Genomic DNA, 26,228 nt, shown 5'->3' with positions numbered 1-26,228 from the left:
ATGAAGTTCACTGAAGGAAAATAAAGCAGGGTAAGGGACAGAGTAATAGGGATGCTAATTTTGACTGGGTTGTCAAGGACGGCTTCCCTCAGAAGATGACACTGGAACAGAGACTTGAATGAAATAGGGGAAGCAATTATGTGACTGTGTCATGCATTATGTGAATGAGTGCTCCTGTGGTGCTTGTTAGCTGAATCCTTTTGGTTCTTAGTCACAGTTCTTTATATGGATACTAAACTATTTATATTTCTATGACTTAGTATACCAACCAGATTTTACAGTACAGGGAGGAAGTGCTTATGCTTCCTGTGCCCTTTAAATATCCTTCACTGATTACATGGTTCCCATTACTATCTTAGTACTTCAGGATGGTTTCTTGTCAGTTCTTCAAGTGAACTTGGAATTAGAAGTAAGAGGCATGCGGAGGCCCCTACCATAGGAAAGTAGCTACAGTAACGAAGAACACATCTTGAAGTCAAGAAAACTGGGTTTAGATTCCAGTTCACTGCTGTCTGTGTGGATGTGAACACAACTCCTAACATTACTGAACTGCTTGCTTATCTAAACTAGGGGTGACAATATTTAAGTCACATAATTGTAAAAGTCAAATGAAGTAATCAGTATGAAAAATACTTGATTTGTTATAGGAAGTCAGTCAATGTTAGTTGACTTTGAGTATGTAGAAGCTTAGAATACCCTCAAAGATAATAGGCTCAGGTTGGTTTTCTGAATAAAATAATTCTTAAGCATATCACATTTCACTAAAAAGAGAAATAAAAAATTTATATCAACATACTATTTCATCATGCTAGTAATAGGTAGCATTGAATGCCTATTGTGTCCTGAGAATTATTCCAAACATGTTACAGAAACTGGCCCATTATTCTGCACATTAACTATACAAGACAAATGATATTACTTTACCATCTAACCTGTGAAAAGAGTGAGGCACAAAGAGGCTAAACAACCTGCCTATGGTCACAAAGAATTGGGATTATGATGGTTAAACACCAGAGCTCATATTCTTAAATAGTGAACTATATAGTTGTAATTTAAAAGACTACTTATCCTGGTATTTTCTTTTTCATTCATTCTTTTACTTTTTTGGAGGGGGGTCAGTATTGGGATTTGAACTTTGTGTATCACACCTGTTAGGTAAGCATTCTACCACTTGAACCATGCCTCCAGTTTCAAAACCTTCTTATTTTAAGAAAAATGTTTGCTTATTATTGGTCAGAGACTAAGAAAAGCACCTAATCTAAACATAATGGTTACAATTCTAAAGTCCATTTAAAAGACAAACAATGACAACAACAAAAACCCTAGACAGTGGGCAATAACAATTTTGGATAGATCATGACAGATATGCTCACTCTGAATGTGGTTGAAAAGTTCAGCAAAACAATGACTTTGGTTATCTAGAAAAGTGAAATAAAACTCTGAAGACAGTTAAGTATATAATAAAAGCTATTAATATGCTGTATCAAGTTATTTGAAGTCTTACTATGACTTCAAATATATAGATGTTACTATGAGTTACATCTATAAAGACTAGTAACATACTAGCTTGAAGAATACAGTATGTAGAGAAAAGGCCAACCATCTCAGGCTTATAAGTAATAGTTATGTTGATGCTATGCTGGACCATACCAGTTATATGTATACTAGACATTTTGATCACATAGAATAGCATTTCAACACCATATCTCATTTCATAAATAGTTTTTAATTAAACATTTTTCTTAAGTATATGCATATAGTAGTAAGATAATAAATGTATTTTTGTGAATTAATGAATAAGATATAAAATTTCTGTTGTTGGCATGGAGTCGAGCATGGTGGCCCATGCCTCTACCACCACTTAGTTTGGGGTTTGAATTAAGAGGACTGATTGAGCTCATGAATTTGAGACCAGTGTGGGAAACACAGCAAGAAATTGTCTCAAAAAAAAAAAAAAAAAAAGGCAGCAGTGAAATTAGTCAATAACACACAGATACAATTTACAAAGATCTTTGATATGGTAGAATCTCAATGTCAATATTAGGGAGAGACAAATGAATATGCCATAAAGCACATATACAAAAATGGAGAAAAATCAAATTATTAAGAAGAGTGGCTACATAAGTATTGTTGACATTATGAGCCTTTTTTTGGGGGGAGGGGGAGGGCCATGCTGGGGATTGAATCCAGGGTCTCCAGCAACTCTACCACTAAGCTACATCCCCAGTCCAAAGTATAAATCTAAATTGATGGGGAAGAGGGCACTGATCAAGAAAAACTTAATAAAAATGAAAGCTATTTTTTGAAAAAAGTTAAAAGTATCACTTGCTTTCAGTCCCACATGGGTATTTCCTTGCCATGTGGTTGGTTTTTGCTCTGTTATCTAGCAACTTCATGAAAATAGGACATCTTTGCTTTTCAAAGATGTTAACCAGATATCACTTTAAACAAGCAGAGACTATCAAGGAGATCAACTGTAACTACTTTGGATAGTGCAAGAGTCTCTGTAAGTAGAAATCCATCTATCTGTTGTTTTTTAGAATTCCATCTACTTTAGAATCGACTTGAGGGAAGCTGACTAGACCAAAGCTTTCATTAATCATCTCTGTCACCCTGCTAAACCAAAACATATGAAATGGCAATGGCTGTGAGCTCTTGCAGAGCCTCAATTATGTGTTAGTCAACCCAAGCATCCATTATATACTCAATAATAGCTATGACACAGCTCTGGACACCAGAACAACATAAGGAGGGAGTCACAGGCAGTTTGCTTACACAGTTTTTTCCTGGTGTTAACATTCTTAAAAGCATGGGAAAGAGAAGTGAGATTGGGTCCTCCTCTTTAGAACCTTATGGTAGCACTCTGCTAGATTGCTTCATGTCTGTTGTATATAATAACCAACCTGTGCAGAATAACACTGTCTTGAGAAATGTTAGCATACTATCTTACAAGGAAAGAAAATGTAGCATGACAGCGCGGGGACAAATTTCTAATTGCCAGTGATTGTTGTGGAACATAATTTTCTCAACATTCAAGCCTCTGTTTGGCAGCTACAAGCTGTAAAGAAAAAAAAAAGTGGGTAGGGGGTGTCATGAGACTTTAAAATTGCATTGGTGCACATCATAATGTAACAAAGTAAACAAAACTTAAAAACATTGTTTAAAACCCAGCAGGGGAAGCAGCTGACCCTTAGGAAGAAGGCAGGGAAGCAGCTGATCCTTGGGAAGGCACGCGATTGCTTATTATGCAGCATTTAGAGTCTGATGCATTTTCAAAGCTGGTGACTGTCATTACCGCAGCACACCCTTGTGAGGTAAGTGTACCATCACCTCGGGTTCATAAATGAAAAAGCTGAGACCCTGAATGATTAAGTCACTCGACCTAGGAGAATGAGTCAACGTCGAGTCATAGTTGACCCGGCTTAACGACTCCTGACCGTCAGTCCAGGGCTTAGTCAGCGGAGCCCAGAGTGGCTTCCCTGGCTGGCACCTGGACCTAGGCTCTTTCCGTTCACGTTAAAGCAGAATACTGGAACCGACTGGACGGAACTTTCAAATAAGCCTTACTTCCAGCAAGATTTACCCTTGAGGTCTCAATCTCAGCATTCGAACAGAAAAACTCGTGGGCGCCTCCCCCTTCCCCCAGCCCCTGAAAGTGGGTACCGTGGGCGGTTCCGCCCATCGCCTTGGCAGTGATGGCAACCAGAGGCCGCCAGCGTTAGCGGAGCTGGGGGATAGGGGGGAGCGCTTTCTGCTTGAACGACTATCCATCGCTGCCTCTTTTTGAAACTTAAAATGGTGGGAGGTCAAAAGAAAACTAAATAAACACACAAGCAACTTGTCCTAGGACCTCAGCTAAACAAATGAAGCCCTATTGCGTGTGCTGAACTTGCAGTTCGCAACCTTTGGGAACGATGGGAGGACTGGGTGACGAAGGGCGCCGTAGGTATGCCCGGCAGTAAGTGCGACCCAGGCGGAAGAGCTAAAAAACCATTCTGCAGCACGCGGTGTCCCCGGCGCGAAGAACAGCGCACCCTGCCCAACGACCACGTGACCAGCCTTTTTTTTTTTTTTTTTTAAAGGAGAGACTCCAGTTCCCAGAAGCCTCTTGTTATCCACGCAGCCGCAGTCTCGCGCAGGCGCCCCCAGATCCAAACGGACACGCCGGTCACGTGGACAGCCTCCGGCCAATCCGGTTTGAATCTCATTTTTTTCCTCTCACCCCCCCTTCAGGAGCGGTTGTGCGATCAGATCGATCTAAGATGGCGACTGTGGAACCGGTGAGTATTGCCTGTGGCCCCCACCCCCAAGGTTCCCCGCGCTCCGTCTCCCTTCGTACCCGGGCACCCCGCGGGCAGGCGTTCCTGGCGCGCACGCCACCTCTTGCCGCCCCCTCCCCCTCTTCTTGGGCCTGACCTTTCGCGGGCAACCGCGGGTGCCCCGGAGGCTGGCCGCGGCGGCGTGTAGCGCACACGTTCTTGTGGGGGCCGGAGGGCTGGGGGAGAGGGTGGGGGAGGGGCGGCGTGGCGCCTCCTGTGGAGCCCAGAGGTGTCCACCGGGGTGGCGGGTGATGGTGGCTTGGGGCTGGGATGTGGGGATTGTCTTCGTGACAGGAAGGGGCGTGGGGCCGGCTCGGAGCGGGCACCAGGATCTGCGGGAGGGTAGGCGGTGAGCCGGCCTGGAATGAGATGGAGGAGGGAGCCCCGGGGTAGCCTTTCCTTCTCCCTCCGTTCTTCCCTGGCCCTGGCGCTCCGGCCCAGGGGCTCGCGTACCCGGCTCGCGCGGGGCCTCAGTAGACCGGTGGGCCGGGAGCCGGTGGGCGCGCGGTGCTGGAGGGTGGGTGAGGCGGGAGCGCAGCGGCGGCACGCGCGGAGCAGCTTCGACCTCGCCAAGGGGAGGCGAGAGGGGCGAGCGCATGTTACTCCGGCGCGCCCCAGAGCTGCCGGGCTTGGCGGCAGGGGAGGCGAGAGAGGTTTGGAGTGAGGAGGAAACCCGCGTGCCGCGCGGCGAAGCTCTTCGGGTAGGGCCAGGATGGTGGTGGTGGCGAGAAGGGGGATCACATTGTCCTCGCCCCTCCATGCTTGGGACCGGGCTGTCATGGAGGAGGGAAGGGGGAGGAGCGAGGCCTACCGATCGCGGCCGCGGGTCTGGTTGCCGGCCGGACCTGCTGCATTTCACACGCGCCTGTCTCCCATTCATTCGTCCTGTCGGCGCAGTGCGCACGCCGCGGAGAGAGCCAGCGGGTGTGGGTCCATTTCTGCTGCGTCTCTGTAGTTGGGAGACGTTTAGGGCGCAGTTGATTGGAAGTAGAAACTTAACCTTTAAGATTACCTTTCCATTCGAATTGATTTTTTTTTTCTTTCTATCCATGCTACACTGCTTTCCTCTCGGTTTAGGCACTGTTTTAAACTTAATCGGAGCAAGCTCCTCTCAGGGCAGAAAGTTGGTAGTTACCCCTAAGGCAGTAGGTAGTTTGGGTTTGCCATCACTGCCCACTGAAACTTCTGGGGCCTATCTTATTACCCTTTTTGGACAGTGGAGTATTTTAGCATCCAGAAAATCTTCGACACTCTGGATACAATTCTAGATCTTCCTTGCCAGGTATTTTTGTGTATCCTTTCGTGGTAGTTTCTGATTTTGGTAATTGTTTGCCAGTTTGCTTTGATTTTTTTAAAAATATTTTTAAAACTACTTTAGAAACTTTTATACAGACTACAAGCTGGCATACTTTTATTACTTTGATGCAAAATGTAGACAGAATTTAAGCAAATTTCTGTTTGATTACTTGTTCAGTTTTATTTTTCTGGAAATTAGGTTGACTGCGAAACCATTTAAGTTGCTATCAAATTGACTTTAGAACCTCAATGTCAGGGTAACAACGAAAGATAAATGTTTGAATTTAAGCTTAAAACCCCTTTGATAAATTCTGATGTCCACTTTTTGACTAAATCTGCTTTTCCCCTCTATACCAGTGTCAGGAAAAAAACATTACACAGGGTAGGTAATAGAAGTGAAGCTAAAATTCTCTAACCAGTAAAACAACAGTATATTCCCTGAGTTTGAGTAACATTTAGGTCCTTTGGATTTTGCAAAGCTGTATTTGGCAACACAAACTAGAACTGTAGACTATTTTGAGTCTATAAGTATTTATAGCTTTTTAGGGTGGAATACCAAGTGCTCTGTAGGATACAAAGTAATATAAAATGTGTTTCGGAGTTTTGTTCATTGTAAACTCTTAAGAAGCTTAATTCCCAGTGTTGTGGTCACTGATAATGTTTGTTCTAGTGTTGACCCAGAGATTTGGATAGTGTGTTAATTCTAAGGCAGAAACTTAAAAACCTCAAATAGGTGAAGGCAGACACTTGGATTGGGGATGTATGTGAAATAACAGTACTCATTATTAGTAAGAAATACAAATATTTCATACTTTTAATGCACCTGTGTCTACAGACTAATCATGTAGAATTCTTTTAGGCAGTTTTTATTTATTTATTTATTTATTTATTTATTTACTTATTTTTGATGTTGTAGGCTGAACCCAGGGCCTTGAGCAAACTAAGCATGCACTGTATCAGTGAGCTGGCCTTGGCAGTTTTAAATAGTTGATTTTTTTTTTTTTCCTAAAGCAACTGATTAGTACTGATTTGCAATTGAGGTAGTCTCCTGAAGCCTGTAAAAATCGTATTTGCTCATTGTACTTCAGCGAGCTTGTGAGTTTCTGTAATGTTTTTGTGTTGTGTATAATCACAAGCTCTTAAGAGCCATGGAGTCTTCCTGCTTATTCTTTTATAGACATTTCGTGGTTTTTAGCTATGGAAATTATATAAAACAAGTCATTTTCAGTTTGATATTGTGTGGTTTTAAGTGCTTGGAGCTTAGTTACTTTAAGATGTGATGGCTTACAGGACTGTGACTCAAGCTGTAAAGTGTCCAGCAAGCATGAAGCCCTGAGTTCAAACACCAGTATCACCCAAAACCAAAAAAGCAAAGATATAGCTTACAGACATTAAATTGTTGAGAAACTTGAAGGGAAAAATAAGGAGGGACGCATTTTACTTCTTTACAGATTACATAGCAAAATTTTGAACATTGGGACAAACAGTACTCTTATCCTATTGGCATTTGAATTGTGACTAGGTCAAAATCAGCATTAGTGAAGATGGCAAGGCATTTTCCCCAGGCTGTTGTACCTCCAGTGGCACGTTTCTTTGTAGCTTTTACCCCATTATTTATAGAATATTAGTTACTATTAATTTTTTGTAGCTTTCTTTAGCTTCATTTGATATTCTTTTTTTTCTTTTGATTGTAATGGTGATAGCCTAATTTCGATTTTAGTTAAGTGAATCTTTATAATTTTACTTGTTTTCACATAGTATCTTGAATTTTTTAAACTGTACATTAATTTCATAAATGAACCAATGTGATAAATGTTATGTTACAAAATTCAGTGTATTTGTCAATAAAAAAACTTGACTGACAAGTAGACTTTACAAATCAATAAGGTTTTTTAATGAAACCCATTATATCAAATTTCATTACTAAATGAAATAAATTTGCTTCTGGTATTTATATTCCAAAACTCACTTCACTTTATACTCTGAGTTAATATGTACAATTACTTTGCTTAGAGAAATTCAATATAAATACACCATTTACATCCTAAAGTCACAGAGAATCTTACGTAAAGAAATTAGGTGTGCTTAATCCAATTTTAAAAGAAAATTGTGGGTAAATAACTCTTAATGAAATACTGTTTAGTTTATAGAAGTTAAAAGACTATAATAGAAATACCAGCAGTCCTGGACTTAATAAGGGATGTGCAAATATTCCTGTGAGTTCCATTGTTCTAGCAATATAATTGCTACTTTTACTTCCTGCTACCATTGGAAATTTTCCTTAATCTTCTGTTATGTTGTCAGTTGTACCTTCTTCATCAAAGAGATTTTTGAGAAGTAGAAATTAGTATGTATTATAGTCTCGTTTTAATGTCTCTGTGACTGGGAACATTGAAATTTCTAAGTCTAGCTGAAAGATGGGAATAAGATCTTAAAGTGATTTTGATTGTTTTAAATGCAGTATTCACTGGCACTTTAACAGGTCCTCCCCTAGGCAGTGGGGCAGGATTTGGTAGCTGGTGCTGAGAGAAAACCCTTGATTGGATCCTTGCCCCTGGTACTGTACCAGAGGCAGCTGTCACTCAGTGGAACAGAGAAAAAAGGAAAAAATAAATGCATTATTTAGAGATGTCATTTTGTCAATTATAAAGAAGTAGATAAGGTTAATACTCCTGTATGTTGCCTGCAAGCATATCCATGCATACACATACCTTTTTTTCTGCTGGGAAATTTACATAGCTGCCTTTTGATTATCATTCCTTGACCATGAGTAAGAAATGCAAAGCCTCTGACCCTCTACCCTCAGATATTCCTACCTGTCCTTGCCAAAAAGCAAAAAAGAAATCACATTTTTCCAAAAGTCCCTAATGATCTCTGGAGGAAAAAAAAGATCATTTCATCTACTGATAGTCATTTTAGGCTCTTCCAGAACCTGAGAATGTAGTCAGAAACAAAGTATTTTTTTTCCAATTGGAATTTTTTATACATTATTCCATAGAAGCAGTGCAAAGCTAAAGTTTAGTCACATTGCATTCAGTGAGTTTGTTGAATCATGGCAAGCCTAACCATTATTGCATTTTCAGGGATATGGATTTAAGCAACTAACTTAAAAGAAAATGACCTTTTAAACCCAAATCTTTTGTAACAGCTACTTTTAATGTAGGATGTAGGAAGATCTTTATTAATAATTGCTAACATTGCACTTAACTGTATATCAGACACCGCAGAGTGCTTTACATATATTCCGTTAATCCTTACAGCAGCCCTGTTAGATAATATTGTGATTCCATAGATGAGGAAACCAAGGCAAAGAGGAGAACTTTTTGTGACCCAAGATCACACAGCTAATAAGTGGTGGGATGGAGTTCATAGTAAAGTAGCCAGGTTCTGTCATATGTGCTCTCATAACCATGACACTGTCTTTCCAAGTAGAATGTAGTGTGCGTTCTTTGGGTAACTTCAAAAAGGAAGATTAATTTTGGTAAGCTTACTAGGCATTCTGCTATACCTGTAGAATTAAAAATTGTGTGCACAGTTACACTATCATGTTGGGATAACTAAAGTAGAGAATTATAAGAAAATATGTCCATTTCTGAGCCTGAGGACCAAATGAGTAGTTAGAGTAGTCCTTGATAACAGAGGGAATTAGTTGCAGGACCCCCAAAGATAAACCAAAATCTATAGATGGCTCAAGTCCTTTAAATAAAATGGTGTAATATTTATGAATAAGATATACTCTTCCTCCTGTGTATTTGAAATCATGTCGAAGTTACTTATAATATCTAATAGGACATAAATAGTATGTAAGTAGTAGTTTTGTGTTGTTTATGGAATGTGCCCCCCACACACCAAAAAGAATGTCTGTACATGTTCACTGGAGGTGCTGTCCATTCAGTCCCCATAATCCCCCACCCCACAAAATACTTTATACGTATATGTTTGACTAGGCTTTGAACTTACTGTTCCACGCTTGGGAAGCAGGCTCTCTACCGCTTAAGCCACATCTCCAGTCCTGCCCAAGAGATTTCCCATCTGATGTTGGTTGATTTATTCAAAAACAAAATCACAGTTTCTGAAGGCCTCCTGTACAGCAATCATATTTTGTAATGATCTAGAACTTTGTAGATAGTTTTTTGTTTGTTTTCTTTTTGCTGCAGTACTGGGGTTTGAACTTGGGGCCTCATGCTTGTCAGGAAGATATTCTACCACTTGAGTCACTTCGCCAAGCCTGGAGAAAGCAGGTGGCTGCTGGAGGGGGGAATCAAGTGCAAAGTGCTTGCCTAGTACATGCAAGGCCCTGAGCTCAAACCACAGTACTGCCAGAAAAGGGGGGGGAAAAAGCAAGTAAATGGCCACGTCCCTTTTCCTAGTATTTCATATGGTTTACCAGGTAAGATATTTTGGTAATGAAAAGTTTAAGGAATTTACTCCAGACTGTAAGCTACCTAAGTACTTTTAGTAATTTTGGTGAAAAGCTTGGCAGATTAAAACAGTTGTTCTGAGAGAGTTTTGGTTAAAATACACATTTACATATGTTTATATGTTTTAAGTTTGTTACTACAAAATGCAACACGCAAATTATAATATTTCTATGCTTTGCTTAATGTAGTGACAGTCAATAAGATACTAGTCCACATGTTAGTAGTGCTGTAAAAATTCTTATGGGGCAATAGCCTACTAGCTACGAAGTCTGGTAACTTCAGATATTAACTAAGGTAAGAAACTTGGTATCTTTATGGGAAGATGAAATGTACATATTTTTCTTTTAACTTTTTTCTAATGAATAAAATGAATATTTTATAGGTAAGGAATTCATATTTCAATTAACTTTTTGGGTGTTTTTGTTTGTTCACATAATCACGTAGTTTGTGAGAAAGCTAGAACTCAAATCTAGCCAAAACTAAAATGTCCAAACCTTTACCTTCAGTAAAACTCACATATTAGGGATAAAATTGATGCATAGGTCATCATCATACACAAATGAGTTAAATGTAGCTGGGGACTGGTGACTCACTTCTTATCGTAGTTACTCAGGAGGCAGAGATAAGGAGGATTGTGGTTGGAAGTTTGTGAGATCCTACCTAGAAAAAACTAATCACAAAAAATGGCTTGCAGAGTGGCTCAAGAGGTAAGAGAACCTGCCTAGCACACCAGCAAGCGTGAGACCCTGAGTTCAAACCCAAGTGCTACCAAAAACAAAAGCAAAACCTTACAGCAACAAATAAGTTAAATGTAAAATTATTCTTCTGAAAAAATATATTGGGTTGCTTGGATGGTGAGATTAAGAGTGTTACCTTTTTTTCATGTTTTTGGATTATAAAATCTGGAGTTTTAGTTTCTAAATAATACTTAGCTTTTATTGTATTTATTTTTATATTTTTTCTTGAATTAATATTGCGTGTTCATGGTCCAAAATTAAAACAGATCCCTTTAGCAATCTGGTGAGGGCAATGGCCCATTCTCAGAATTTTTTTTTTTTTCTTTGCTAGGGATCAAGATTATCTCAGAGTGTTTTTGAATAATTATGTAAAATATGTAAGGTAACAAAGGAAACCAATTACACTGATGTACAACAAGGATTACGTTAATATGAAACATATTAAAAGACATTGCCCAAGACAGGCTAAGTCCTATCTTTTATTATTGTGCAAAATTTATCTCTTACCTATTCTCAGCCACTCTGCCAGTTCTACACATTATTTATTTAATTTGTTATTTAATGAGACGGGGACTCATTATGTTGCCAGACTGGCCTTAAGCTTGCAGTCCTGCCTCAGTTTACCAAGTGCTGGGATCATAGGCATTGTGCCACTATACTCACCTCAGATCTATGTAACTTTAAATTTAAATTAAATTAATTAAATTTAATTTAATTAGCTGCATATAGCTTGTGGCTCCCAAAGTGCACAGTATGGCTGTAGACTCTAGCTGTTGAGGGTATATGTAAACACTTGTATGCATTTTGTATTTAGTTTAATTTTGTAAGATACAACTGGAGATGTCCAGTTTGGTTGGATAAGTTATTTAAATTTATCCTAGAAATGCTTTTCCCTAAACATTGTCATCCTGTATCAGCTGCAAGCAGTCCCCCTACCCCTCACTAGGGTTTGGACTCTGGGCCCTGCATTTGCTGGGCAGGGGCAATAGCACTTGAGTCATGCTCCCCCCAAGCCTAAACTACTTTCTTTCCCTTTTCTTTTTGCTGTACTGGGGTTTAAACTCAGGGACTCTACCACTTTGATCTACACCTCCAGCCCTGGAAACACTTTTCTCTATGTTTTAAACTTTCACGGGTGATTATTTGGTGTCGCATGGCATTAAAATTGTTCTGTTGGTTAATCTTTTTCCTTTTTAAACTCTGAATATGCAGTCTTACATTGTTCAAAACTCACATTTTGTATAAGAGTATGTAGTAAAGTCTTAAGCTAGTTCCCATTCAGGTATGTGACCTCTTGAGGTAGCCAGCATTATCAATTCTTTTATCTCTTTGTAGAGAATTTTGTATAAACAAGCAAATATGACACTAGTTTTTTAAAATGATAGCCAGCTATATTTACTGTTCTCCTACAATGTATATTTTTTACCTAATATTTCTTGTAGAGCATTACGTAAGGCTTTGTTTTTTTTCTAATGGCATGTTATATGGAATAGTTTTAAAATAATTATTTCTGTATTGATCAACATTTAGGTTATTTCCAACTATTTGTGATTTTAAACATTGCTGTGGTAAATAACCTTTTATATCATTCCATATATGAAGTAATATTTCTATAAGGTAGTTTTTTTTGTTTTTTTTTTTTTGAGTCAGGAAATCACTATGTAGTGATCCTTCTGCCTCAGCCTCTGGAGTGCTGGGCTTAAGGGCATATGCCACAATACCCAGTTTAAGGTAGACACTTGAACAACAAATTGAAACATAATTTTTTAGCCCTCCCCTCCTCAAAGAATGAAATGTATGTAAGTTTTAGGGTAATATTCTGTACACCCAAGTACCCAACATGTAGGACATCATCAGTATCTCAATTTTTTTTCCTACTCACTATCACATTGTTTCTTCTTGTTCCTTCTATACCTACTATCCTGATTTTTATGTTAATCATTTTTATAGTAATCTCTTCTGTGTGTATCTTTCAGCTGTTGTTTAGTTTTGATACAACTGAAAATGAAAACGTAGATGTTGTATAAAGAAAGGACAGCATTTTCACTGTTGGATGAAGATTCCTAAGACATAATTTGAATGCAGTTTCTTGTTTATAGTTTGCCTAGCTTCTAGAGTATCAATTATTTTTCCTTTTGGTGGTGCAAGGGTTTTGAACTCAGGGCTTTTGCTCTACTATATCCATACCCCTACTCATTTTTGCTTTAGTTTATTTTCCAGGGACCAGCCTGGGGCCAGGTTCTTCCTACCTCTACCTCCCAAATAGCTGAGATTGCATGCGTGTACCACCATGCCTGGCCCCTAGCTTCTGGAATTTCTACTAGAGCTCTTCCTGGGGGAAACTAGCACTCTACTGTTTTCTGGCAGGGCTCTAGTATGGGGGCCAGGCAGAGAGCATTCAGTAGGAAAGTAGTTTGTGGGAGTAGACTGCTTTATGTCTTGTTTTAAGATTAGATGAAAGCCATGCTCTTTTGGTACAGGTGAACAGGTCAAGAGAAAAAAGAAATTTCCTTTTTCTTTTTTTTTTAATTGTTGTGCTATATGCAGGGGTACATTGTGGCATTTACAAAATATACAAATATACAAACAAATTTCATGATCACAGTTTTGCGTAGATTAAAATACAGGTCACACATACCAGAGCATTCGGTGTTTTTTATTTCTTTCTCTCCACCCCCTCTCTTTACTTGGTGGTGCTTGGAATTGAGTCCAGGGCCTTATGCATGCCAGGCATGAACCATCCTGGTGTTTTTTAGGAAAGGTAGAATAATAGACATAGCAGTCATAATAGCCAACAATTACTTAGCTCTGATCCAAACTGATGATCCTAAATCTGGTGTACATCTATCATCCATGGGTCTCCTTCTGCTGTGTTCCTGATTCCCTTTCATCTGACTTCTGTGTTGTTACCCTCTGTTTGCCCATTGCCTTCCTCTTACTTGGTCTCTTGTTTCACAGTGGCTCATATCTCCAGTAGTTTTTTGAGAAAAGGTACACAGGAATTGATGGGGTTTTTTTGAGATCTTGATTAAGTATTATCATACCCATAGTTTGACTGGGCCTAGAATTCTTTTCTTCAGAAATTTGAAGTCATTGTTGTAGTTAACTTCTGAAGCTTTTGAGAATGCTGAAATTTTTATGATGACTTTAAAAATGTGACCATTTTCCCTCTCACTTCCCATGGCTCCTACACAAGGGTAACTTTTTAAAACTTTTATCAGGCTGAGTGTGGTAGCACACATCTGTAATCCCAGCACTGGGGAGACTGATACAGGAGGATCATAAGTTCAAGACTAGCCTTGGCTACACAGCCAGACTTTGGCAAAAAGAAAAGAAAGAAAGAGAAATGATATGGTGCAGGAGGAGATTGACAGATCATTAGAACACACTGGTGGGGTAGTCCAGAATTAGACTTGTGTATATTTGGACTGATTATAATGTTGTTACAATAAATGTAGACCATCTAGATCAATATCACAAAATCTTTAATTGCAACAACTAGATGTTTTTAGTCATATTTTGGTTCACATGACTTTTTTTCCCCATCATATTCCTGTTTGTGCTTCCTCCCCCTTCTAAATAATCTTTTTAGAGCAATTTTAGGTTTTTAAAACAAAATTGAGCAGAAAGTGCAGAGTTCTCATAAACCACTTTCCCCCACTCACACAGCTTTCCCTGTTATTAAAGTCCTCCATAGCGAGGCTTTTGTTGGAATTGATGAACCTACCTTGACTCATCCTTGTCACTCAAAAGTACATATTTTACTTTTTTTCTTTTTGGCCATACTAGGGGGTTGAACTCGGACTCATGCTTACTAGCCAGGCATTCTACCTCTTGAGCTCCTCCCCCAGCCCAAAGTTTTCAGTGGTTTTTGATGGTAGTGGGGTTTGAACCCTGCACCTCAAGTTGTTAAAGTCCATATTTTACATTAGATTTCACTCTTGCTATGTAATGACCAGTATCCATCGTTGTAGCATCCTGAATAATAGTTTCATTGCCCTAAAAATCTCTCGGTTGTACCTGCTGTTATCTTTTTACCTTTCCAGAGTATCATTGTAGTTGAACTCATACAGTGTGTTGCCTTTTTAGGTTGTCTTCTTTGACCTAGTAATGGGCATGTCTGCATGGATTGATAGCTTTCCTTTTTAGCACTAAGTACCCCATTGGATGTATTACAGTTTATTTGCCTTAAGAGCTAAAAAAAAAAAAAAGAAAGAAAGTGCTCATTATTGAGTTTTGTAAACTGCCTTCTCCACGTCTGTATTAGCCTCTTAAGATCATTTTTCCAGACATCACATTTAATGCCATTATCATGAACACCTTGATTTGTTACCTTTTTTTGGTTATATCTATTCATGTGTATATAGTCTTTATTAATATAAAACTGTCAGTGTTCTGACAGTTTCTTGAAAGAAACCTTAGAAGTCCAATTCTTGCCTTAAAGAATATGGATCTTTCTATATTTGGAAGCTTGAACATTCTTTAACATCCTTCAATAGAAGGATGTAACCTACTGTAAACCAGTGGGCATATGGAACATTGACTATCTTTGGTTCTCTCTCTTTTTTCTTTTGGGTGGGACTGGGGTTTGAACTCAGGGCTTCACACCTGCACAGCAGGCCTTCTACTGCTTGAGCCACACCTCCAGTACATGTTACTCTGGTTATTTTGTAGATGGAGGTCTCTCGAACTATTTGCCTGAGCTGGCCTCGAACCATGATCTTCCCAGTCACAGCCTCCCAAGTAGTTATGAATACAGGTGTGAACTACCATCACCTGATTTGGTTTTCTAATTTTTTGAAGAAATGTGTTTTATCAAAATATATTTTCTTTTGAAAGGTGATCCTTGGTATATAATAATTTCCTTAATAAAGTTACAATTGACATTGGTATTTTAACTTTAAATTTTTACTGTTACTGAACTTTAAAAAGAAACTAACAAAATTTTCAGCATTCAAGTACTCATTTATTTAAACTGACAGTCTTTTTTTTTTAAAAGGTAAATTTAGTATAAATAAATGTTGGTATGCTTCAAGGTTTTAAGAGGTATAAGCTTAAGCAACACTTAAATTCTTCTTTCAAAGATTTGTCAGCAGGAGGTGGCTCACACCTGTAATCCTAGGATCTCAAGAGGCTGAGATCTGGAGGATCCTTGGGAAAAAAAGTTTTCTTCCAAACCCCATTTCAATAGAAAAGGCTGAGTGTGGTGGGGTGTGTGTCTGTCATTCCGGTGATGGTGGATAGCTTAATATAGGAAGATTGAAGTCCAGGTCAGCCTGAACAAAAATCGAGACCCTATCTACAAAATACCCAGAGGAAAAAAAGGGGTGGAGGTGTGGCTCAAGGCGTAAAGTGCCCACCTTACAAATGTGTGGCACTGAATTCTAATTTCAGTAACACACACAAAGGTTTGCCAGCCTTACCTGGTGGTACATGCTTATAATCTCCACACTCAGGAAGTAAAGCAGATGGATCACAAGTTGAAGGGGGCAACCTGGCTACATAGTCTCAAAAATAAATAAAGTTTCATTAATGGAGGTTTAATTTGTGATTAAACCCTGGGTCTTATACATGTCAGATGAGTACTCTACCACTGACCCTTGTCAACAGTTAGCCATATTATTAGTTTTAAAGAATAATTTCAGTAGAAATTACAGTGTTCTGCTGTCGGCATAGTTTTTTAAAAGCTTGCTTAAATGTAGCTCTAGTGTTACAGATGTATTTTGAAACTTTTTTAGTTTTGATAATGTTCAACTTAACATGAATCTTTCTATCATTAGTTTTTAAAATATTTTTGGTGATACTGGGGTTTGATCTCAGAGTCTCACGCTTGCTAGGGCAGTACTCTACCATTTGAGCCATTCCTCCAGCCCTTTTTTGTGTTGAGTATTTTGGAGATGAGGTCTCACAAACTATTTACCTGGGCTGACTCCAAACTGAAGTCCTCCAGTAGCTATGAGTACAGGTGTGAGCCACCGGCACCTAGCTATAGTTACTTTGAAATACTCATCTGTTAGCCTTTGGTTTAAATAATGACATTTAGATTTTGTTAGCCTCATTGTCATTCTAGGCCACACATCTCTTTTTTTTCTTTTGTTTCTGTCATCATAACCTCTAACCCCAATCTGAATTTGTGATCTTGTTGTAGGCTATATAAAATGTGCAGAGTAATTTGATCAATAAATACAATTGCTCGTTTAAGAATTAGTTTTCTAAAAATGCAACAAAATGTCCACAAGTCTTATTTATAGTTAAGAGAGCATCTTTTAAAATTGTGTATTAAAAGATAAATTCAAGTGTGGGCTGTAGATGAAATCATCCTTGTTGAACATAATTAAGTTGATTGAGGAGAGGACAGCACAGTAGGAAGCCCTCCTGAGTGCAGGGCCCGCCACTTGTCTAGGCCATTAGAGATGAGCTGCTTCTGAGCTGCCATGTCTTCAGTTTCATCTGCATGGAAGTTGGTAAAGCCCCTTGTCTTTGAGATGTGGATCTTCTGGCAGCCAGGGAACTTGAGCTTGGCCCTGCATAGGGCCTCAATCACAAGTTCCTTACTCTGCAGGTTGGTGTGGAAAACCCTACAAACCCAGTATTCCCAAATGGTCTTCTATCCAAATACTAACCAGGCCTGACCCTGCTTAGTTTTCAAGATCAGACAAGATCCAGCACATCCAGGGTGGGGATTTTTTTTTTTTTAAAGTAAAATGTGGGTAAGTATAGCTTACTGGCTATCCAGAAATACACATTTTTGCTCTAGTTCAACAAAATTAACTCTGGTTACTTACGAGTCTAGTGCTAATCATTTTTTTTTGACCAGGTAATTAAATTATTGCTTAGAGTAAATTAAGTAGCTGTTGAATTTTTAGATACAACATAAATCACAACTGTCCTTTGCATCAAAATTGATGTATGGGGATCTCAGAGCCCTTCATATGAAAAGAATGTCTCTATGTGAGCAGTGCTTACCCTTCAAAGGTGTGTTTTTTGCTAAATTTTCATATGTTGATTTTCTTCAACTTTGTAAGTTAGGACAGGAGGGCAAAGGTCATGATTTTGAAGTGTTGTTACGAATAAGACCTGCAAGATACACAGCCACACTTTCCTGATAAGTGACACCAGAAAGCTGATATTCTTTCACGATACATACGTGTATATATTTGGAAAACTATCTGTGCTGTGGCAATTAGCATTTTCACTCTTTACAAGGCAGATGTAAGTGAGGCTCTATTCTTGTGCACTAAATAGTTAATTATCCTCAGTTCACATAAGGGAAGGTACGGGGGGTGGGGGAGGCACGTGATTTGCTAAAAAGATTCCTGAGAATTGAGTATTGGATACTAGGATGAAGAATAACGCATCAAAATCTATATGCATATTTTTTTCGTTAAAGTTATTTGCATCTATAAAAGACTTTTTATCCTTATGCTGTATATGAGATACTTGATCATTAGGTATTTAGTATGTTGTCTTTATAATCATGTAAACTTACTATAATAATAATAATAATTCTTGAGCCAGGTGCTGGTGGCTCATGCCTATAATCCTAGCTACTCAGGAGGCAGAGATCAGGAGGTTCGAGGTTCAAACCAGCCTGAGCAAAATAGTTCCTGACACCCTATCTGAAAAAACCCATCACAAAAAAGGACAGGTAGAATGGCTCAAGGTGTAGGCCTCTGAGTTCAAGCCCCAGTACTGCAAAAAAAAAAAAGTTCTTGGCATTTACTTGCTTCTCCCCCTGCTCCCCTAGTTGTGGGATTTCAAGCTTTTTTACTAATTTATTGGCAGTGACATACACTAGCAAGGTGAGCAAAAGTGTTAAGCCTAAGGCTGGTGAAGCACAAGGTGTAATAAATAGAATTTAGCAAAATCCACACCTTTGAAGGTTATGCTGCTTTGAAAGAGTACCTTGATAATCATATAATTTATTATCCAGTCCTGGGCACTTTTGAGAGTAAATGAGGTTTCTGGTGATAATTAAGCTGAAACAACGCATAGGTAAAACCAGGGCATATGATACTAATTCTGATAGTCCTGGATTGTAATGTAGAGTAAAGCTAGGTCATGCTAACTTTCCAGGGCCGAAGTTAGTCTAAAGAGTAGAGAGGATAGTGATTTCACAGTATTATTCATCTGGAGTATATTTAGATAATGTATATGGAAATAGATAGAATGTTGCCTGATAGTGACTGCTTAGTAAAAATTCATAGCTTGGATGTGGTATGAAAGTTGATTTAACCATTTTCAAAATCATAAAGCATCATCCTTTTCTGTTCTCTTTGTTCCGTACTCTAACATAATGCCTTCAGCTCATGTTGGGGTAGTACCTTATAGAGGGAATTGCAGATATTTTTGGTTTAATAGTATTTACATTTCTAATAAGAACACAGGTGATTTTTTTCCCAGTTCAACTAAAGAAACAGTGAATCGGGGTGGCGGGGTTGGGGGCATATATAAGGAAGTCCTACTGGAGATGTTTTACATTTTATTCATTACTAAGTGCTTTGGCGTTAAACTTGCACATCTGTTTTGTGTCATCAGGAAGGGGACCATTAATATTAGAAACATTTGGGTGTGGTAAATCATGTGGGTAGTTATTTCCAACTGGTCACCAGCAGTTTTTCTTCCTTTAGGATAAAGGAAGTGTGTGTGGGGCGGGGGGAGTAGAGGAGGGAAGAGGAGAGGGATGGAGATGGGATAAGATCTGGTATAGGTATTGAGGGTAGGAAGGAGAATCAGTTTGGGTTACCACTCCTCCTGTGTGTTACTTATGTATGAAAGTGATTCAACTTCCATAGCTTTAAATTTTTTCCTTAAAAACTTGAAAGGGCTAGCCAGACCTTCCCAGAGTTTGGAAATCTGGTTCAGCATGCCACCTTTACTCATCCTCTCTTGCCTTTCCAAACTCTAAAATTAATATCACTGATTTCTCCTGCTATACTTATCTAAAATTTAAAGGCCTTATCAAATAGGGGATAGAACTGGATCCTCACAGACTGTTTTTTTAAAATCATTTTTACATTTTTTCACATGTATATACATTGTTTGGGCCACCCCATCCCCGCTTGCAGGCAGAACCTGTTTTATTCTCTTGTTCTCTGATTTTTTTGAAAAGAAAACATATGAGATAATAAGAAAAACATAATGTTTTCCTAGTTTGAGATAAAGGTAGCTATACAGAGAGATTCCTAGTGTTGCTTCCATGCACATGTGTATTACAACCCACATTGGTTCATCTCTACCAGACCTCCTCGCTACTTCCTAGTGCCCTTCCCATAGTGGCCTCTGCCAGTTTAAGACTACTATGTTTGCCCCTCTACAGTGAGCACATCAACCACATTCAAGTTTTAGGTTTTCTTCCCTTTCCCTGTTCCTCCCAGGTGTGTTTTTTCCTTAATGTGTGACCCATGTCCGATAATATTACTGCATTTGTTTTAGGTCTATAATCCTCATATGGTCTTCTAAGCCTGACTAAGCTTCAGTTAAGATGATGTTCTCAAGTTCCATCCATTTACTTGTGAATGACAAAATTACATTCTTCTTTGTGGTTGAATTAAAATTCCATTGTGTATAAATACCACATTTTCTTAATCCATTTGTCAGTAGTGGGGCATTTTGGCTATTTCCATAGCTTGGCTATTGTAAATAGTGCTGCAATAAACATGGGTGTGTGGTGCCTTGGTATTAACCTAAGTCACACTCCTTTGGGTATATCCCTAAAAGTGTTACTGCTGAATCATATGGCAGATCTATGTTTAGTTCTTAAGAAGCCTCCATATTTTCTAAAGTGGTTGTAATAGCTTACATTCCCACCACCTGTGTATGAGGGTTCCTTTTTTTTCCCCACATCCTTGACAACATTTGTTGGTGGTGTTCTTGATGTTAGCTATTCTAAGAGGAGTAAGGTGGAATCTTAGTGTGGTTTTGATTTGCATTTCTTTTATGGCTAGGATGGTGAGTATTTTTTCATGTGTTGGTCATTTGAATTTCTTCCTTTGAAAAAGTTTGTTTAGTTCAGTTGCACACTTCTTTTATTGGTTCATTGATTTTGGGGGAGTTTAGTTTTTTGAGCTCCCTGTATGTTCTGGTTATCAGTTTTTTGTCTGATGTATAGCTAGCAAAGATTTTTCTCCTACTTCACACAGCACTTTGTAATATTGCTTCTTTTTTTTTTTTTTTTTTATTTTTTTTTTCTTCATTTTTCTTTTATTATTCATATGTGCATACAAGGCTTGGTTCATTTCTCCCCCCTGCCCCCACCCCCTCCCTTACCACCCACTCCACCCCCTCCCGCTCCCCCCCTGTAATATTGCTTCTGAGGAGCGTAGAGATTGGCAAATCTGGGATTGTAATTTTCCTCATTTTTGTTTTGCTTGTTTGCTTTGTTGTTGTAGTTTTGGACAGAGGCCTTGTACTTGAAAGGCAAGTCCTCTACTGCTTGAATCATGTCCCCAGCTCTCCATTTACTATTTATCAGAGGAAAACTATAGTAGTGAAGGCAGAGCCTGGTATACTAAAACTGTCAGTTGCAGTATTGCTGGAGGATGGTATGTGGGCAAATGTGGCTTATCTGTCTATCTTTATCTTTCTATCTAGATATTTATTTTGGCTGTACTGGGTTTGAACTCACTTGCGAGGCAGGCGTTCTACTACTTGAGACACTCTGTCAGCCCTTTTTTTGTGCTGGGTATTTTTTGATACAGAATTTTGAGAACTATTTGCCCTGTCTAGCTTGGAACCACAATCCTGTTGATTGAGTAGCTAGAATTTCAGGCATGAGCAGCCTAATTTACATTTTGATCTGCTTGATTTCAGTGTCCTTGATGCCATTCTTTGGTAATAAATTGTTCAGCTGACTAACATATTCTAGCCATTCGTTAATTCATTGTGGACTCCTGTTTGGGGAATGAGGCCAAAGGTATGATGTCTTCAGCACAGAAAAGGAGAAATAATGGCTCTGGCTTAAATTGATTTTATATTATGGTAGGACATTATTGGTCTGGGAGTAGTAAAAGGTGATTCCTTCTACCTTGTAGCTAGAAGCATCAGATAGCAGTAATATAGAGAATAGAGGAAAATGGTGTGTGTGTGTGTGTGTGTGTGTGTGTGTGTGTGTAATAAAATCTTTTTTTTTCTTTCCAAAAAATCAGCTTACCCAGTATAATCTCTGGCCAGTATTGTATGTTTAAATAAATACTTGTAGAATGGGAAATCAACTATATAGTTTATAGTTTTTTTGTTTTGGTGGTACTAGGGGTTGAATTCGGGCCTGTGCTTGCTATGCTGGTGTTTTATCATTTTAGTCACTGCCAGTCCTCAAGTTTAATTTTTTTAAAAGAAAAAATTAATTATGGAACTATGTCAAGTTTTATTTTTTATTCATTTTTTTACTTTTTAAACATTTTCAGGTCACTTCTCAGTTAAGCATAAATTTATTTTGTGCCAGACAGGTTAAATGCTTTTTCATTTATTGATTTATGTAATCCCTGTGGTAATCTTATAAATGCTACAATGCCTATTTTAAGATGAGGGAAGTGAGGCATAGGGGAGTTTCTACACACCCAAAATTAAAAAACTGGGATTGGCAGAGTTGAGATCCCAACTTTAGTAACATGGCTCTAGAATGCTGTGTTTCACACACTGGTGAAACATTGTTTCATTTTTGTTTTAAAATAATTACCAATCTATTACTTTTGTGGAGTAATAAAATAAAATGAAAAATGAATACAAAATGGAATCCTGAATGTGTTAATTTCAGCAGACATGTAATTACTATCAAATAGCTATAAACTTTTCTAAATACTTTCCATTTCTATAGCGTCCTCTAGCTGAAGACCATAACCAGTTGTGCACCAGCAACAGTCTGTGGGTTGTACTTTGAGTTAGGGCCAGGGGTACTATCTGCTCAGTAAACTGTTGATTTTTTACATATTTCAAATTAATGATTAGGTGATGACTTCTAAACTAGGGAGAAAAAATCCTGGAAATTTCTATGGCTAAATATTTGTCATGAAGGTAATGGAACACACAAATGGATATCCTGAGGGAGAAAGGCTAATCTTTATTTCTAGAAAAAATACTTCAGGATGAGAGTTGGTGAGAAATTTGAATGTTCAAAACCAAAGTTTTGGAGTGGGAGCATAGTGGGAGGAAATTAAATTTAGTCATATTTATTAGAGAAAACACCACAGAAAATGGTCCTAGGCCTGGGAAACATAGTTTCTAATATTAGGATCATCCCACTAGATTAATATTACATCTGGTAGTGTGTGCTAACTTTTACAGAATGTAGTAAAAAGCTGTCTGAGATTCTTTGCAGGTCATTGTTAGGCTTATCCCACTCTTGCTTGACTTTTTTCCTCCCCCTGTGAACTTTCTTCGGTTGCTGGGCCACCGTCTAAGCCCTGGGATGGCTAAATTATAACACTGAACATTTTATGTGAGCCTCATAAACTCAGCAAATCTAAAACTAGGTTTAATATTTTGCACTTACATTGTTGTCTTTTTCTATTCCTTTCCTTGCCATCTGTTTTGAATTCCTTAGACCTGCCAGTTAATGACTTTCACTACACACAAAATGAAAGGTACACATTTAGCCTGACCTTTGAGGCCTTTCACAATCTCTCACCAAACTACCTTTCTTGTGCCATCTTTGGTTTCATAAGCCCTCTCTTTCAGGTACCTTGGTTAACATTATCTGGATAAATACAACACCATCCTGTGGCTTTGCTCTTGTTCTTTTTCTAACCATTTGAAATGGGTATAGGTTAGTGACTTTTCAAGGGTAGATTGTCTTTTAGGTTAAAAATGTGTTGATTACTTTGAGAGTAGCCATAATTTATTAGGTTAGCTTTTTTGTCCAAATTTGTTGACTGATTTTGTGATTTGAAACCTAGAAATACATGGGTATTTAAGATGTGATTTACAGTGAAATTTGCTCATTGAGAGACTACCAGCCTCAAAGAGTAGGGAGAGGGATATAGTAGAAAATTGCAGTAAAGAGTTGTTTTTTCTGGGTATGGTAGTCCATGCCTGTAATCCCAGCTACTCAAGAGCTACAGATCAGGGAGGTTGTATCCGGGCTAACCCAGCACAAAAACCAGGATAGCCCAGGTAAAAGCTAGGCATGGTGGTATACACCTGTATGCACAAGTTCCTGTGTGTAAAACTAACTAAAGCAAAAAGGGTATAAGGTATAGCTCAAGTGGTCTAGCCATGCTTAGCAAGTGCATGCCTTGAGTTCAAGCCCCAGTACAGCCCTTCCCAGCCCTCAAAAAAAAAAAAACCTAAATTTAAATTTAACACAATTTCAAATTCCACTGCCTGTGCTATGTTGGAAGCAACCTTAAAAATAAGCTTGTATTTCTTAAAATAGACTTTGTTCTTTGAAATCTTCTATTTAGTTTCCATACAGGCCAGTATGATAATCATTTTCTTTACATGCTTCTTGGGTAATTTTAAAATATCTAGTCAAAAAATTCTGTGAAGACACCTGTTACGGAGTTTTAGGGAGAGTGTTTTTTTTGTTTTTTATTGGCAATATTGGGTTTGAACTCAGGGCCTCACCCCTTTACTAGGCAGGTGCTCTACCGCTTGAGCAACTCCAGCAGCCTGAGAGTTTTGTTTATGATGCATATATAACCATTTCATGATTCATCTAAAATGCCATGTGCACCATTTGAATTAGTCTTACAAAGAATCTTTACTGGGAGTCCAGTTTCACAATATTTAAATTTTTTATAAGAAGTTTATATTAGATATAGTTAGTAAATTAAACCATAATAAATAAATCGGACATTTGTTACAGTTAATTGAAGTTTATGCTTAACTGATGAGTGTGGCCTGAAAGCATTTCTGTTATGGTTCTTTAAAAACTAAAATTTGTTTCTTTGTTCTGACCTGGCATGATTTCATAATTATAAATCATTTTTGATTGAGAAATTTAATACAGCATGACAGTTATTCTGGACATTGTTTCTCAGTATCTGTAATGCCGTAGATTAAAAATGTGTAGGTCTTTGCTGAAAGAATTAGACAATTCCCATAGAACTATCCTGGAAGGCTTTGTTGGTATTATTTGAGGGGTGGGGTTCTATGTAGTCAGCTGACCTTGAACTCCAGATCCTACTATCTTAGTCTCCAGAGTGTATCATCATGCCTGCTGGGTCCAGCCTGAAAGTTTTAAGTAACTTCCAGCCCATATTATGCTTTTGTTTTTGTTTTGTTTTGTTTTAATTTTAGTTAGTAATGAGAAAGGAAAAACACCTTTATTATTTTATTGGAAGTTTTTATAACAACAAAGTAAGTTGAAGGAAACTTAGCACAAAATGGTTTTATAATAAGATATGTCTCATTGAACGTTCTTACAATTTCTCTCTTTGCAGCCATTTATGATACTATAATTGCAAAATCAAAAAGTTTAAAAGATGAATAGTTGATTGAAAGCCAGATTGGTAGATGATACACTCCTGTAATCGTAGCACTTTGGAAGCTGAAGGCAGGAAGATCACAAGTTTTAGGGCAGTCTGGTTTACATAGGGAGACCCTTTCTCAAGAAAAGAAAAGGATGATTGAGATAAATGGTTGTTGCTAAATACAAACTAAGTGAGAAAATTTGTGCTGAGGAAATCTTTTATATATGATTTTTAATACTTTCACTGGTAATCATTAAGTAATTTCTAGGTCTTGGTGTTAAATTTGGTCAATGCCACATGCACAAAATATTTGATACAGTGATTGTGTTTCTCATAGAAACAATTTAGCTATTGCTGAACTCACACCTGTAACCCTAGTTACTCAGGAGGCAGAGATCAGGAGGCCAGTCTGGGCAAAATGGGAAACCCTATCTCAAAAATACCCAACACACAAAAAGAAATGGTGGAATGGTGGAGCACTACCTAGTAAGCCTAAGGTCCTGAATTCAAACCCCAGAACACCCCCCCCAAAAAAAAAAACAAAAAAACTTGCTTCATAAAGAAGATTTGAAGAATTGAACATGAGGTGATTAGACTATAGGTAGGAAATTTTAAAGATTTTTAACTTAACATTTTTAGTTTCAGTTATGTGGAAAAGATAATTGTCTATGGCCAATAAACATTTTTAAGGACTTCAGAGCATTTGTCTTACTATCTAATAGACTTCTACAGCCTTAAAAGTGAAGTTCAAAGGATTTTAGATTATATCCTTATTGACTCATGTATCCATACACTTAAAAATGAGTAGCTATTTTTAGTCCAGTTACTTAGGAAAAGTACAAATTTATGTGTTCTTAAAGGCTACAGCATCACTTAATTAAAGCAAGACTTTCGTGTTAATTCAAAAGAACACTTATATTCTAGTATTTTTTTCTTCTGATTGATTACCCATTAGAAATCATCTTAGTCCAGAATTTTAGTAATGAAAAGAATGCAATAATAGAAAAGGCCAAGTATTGAATGAGTTAGAGGAAACACTACCTA

At 38.1% G+C, this 26,228-nt stretch overlaps 1 protein-coding gene and 1 non-coding gene across 3 annotated transcripts in view; both read left to right on the top strand.

The window, feature by feature from the left end:
• Positions 1-4,131: 4,131 nt before the first annotated feature.
• Eif4e (eukaryotic translation initiation factor 4E) overlaps positions 4,132-26,228 on the top strand; it is a 41,351-nt gene continuing 19,254 nt past the window's right edge. For both annotated transcript variants that reach the window (XM_074041413.1, XM_020174899.2), the window contains exon 1: positions 4,132-4,280. In XM_074041413.1, the coding sequence (XP_073897514.1) occupies positions 4,263-4,280 (18 nt within the window). In that variant the 5' untranslated portion in view covers positions 4,132-4,262. The remainder of the gene's footprint in view (positions 4,281-26,228) is intronic.
• Positions 8,083-8,211, top strand: LOC141411251 (small nucleolar RNA SNORA30/SNORA37 family). The gene has a single exon (XR_012436056.1). It is a non-coding gene; the product is annotated as a small nucleolar RNA SNORA30/SNORA37 family (small nucleolar RNA).

The sequence above is a fragment of the Castor canadensis genome, chromosome 9, assembly GCF_047511655.1.
Source record: "Castor canadensis chromosome 9, mCasCan1.hap1v2, whole genome shotgun sequence".
NCBI lineage: Eukaryota > Metazoa > Chordata > Mammalia > Rodentia > Castoridae > Castor > Castor canadensis.
Note: the sequence above shows the minus strand (reverse complement) of the source record. Positions and strands in the feature narration are given on the sequence as shown.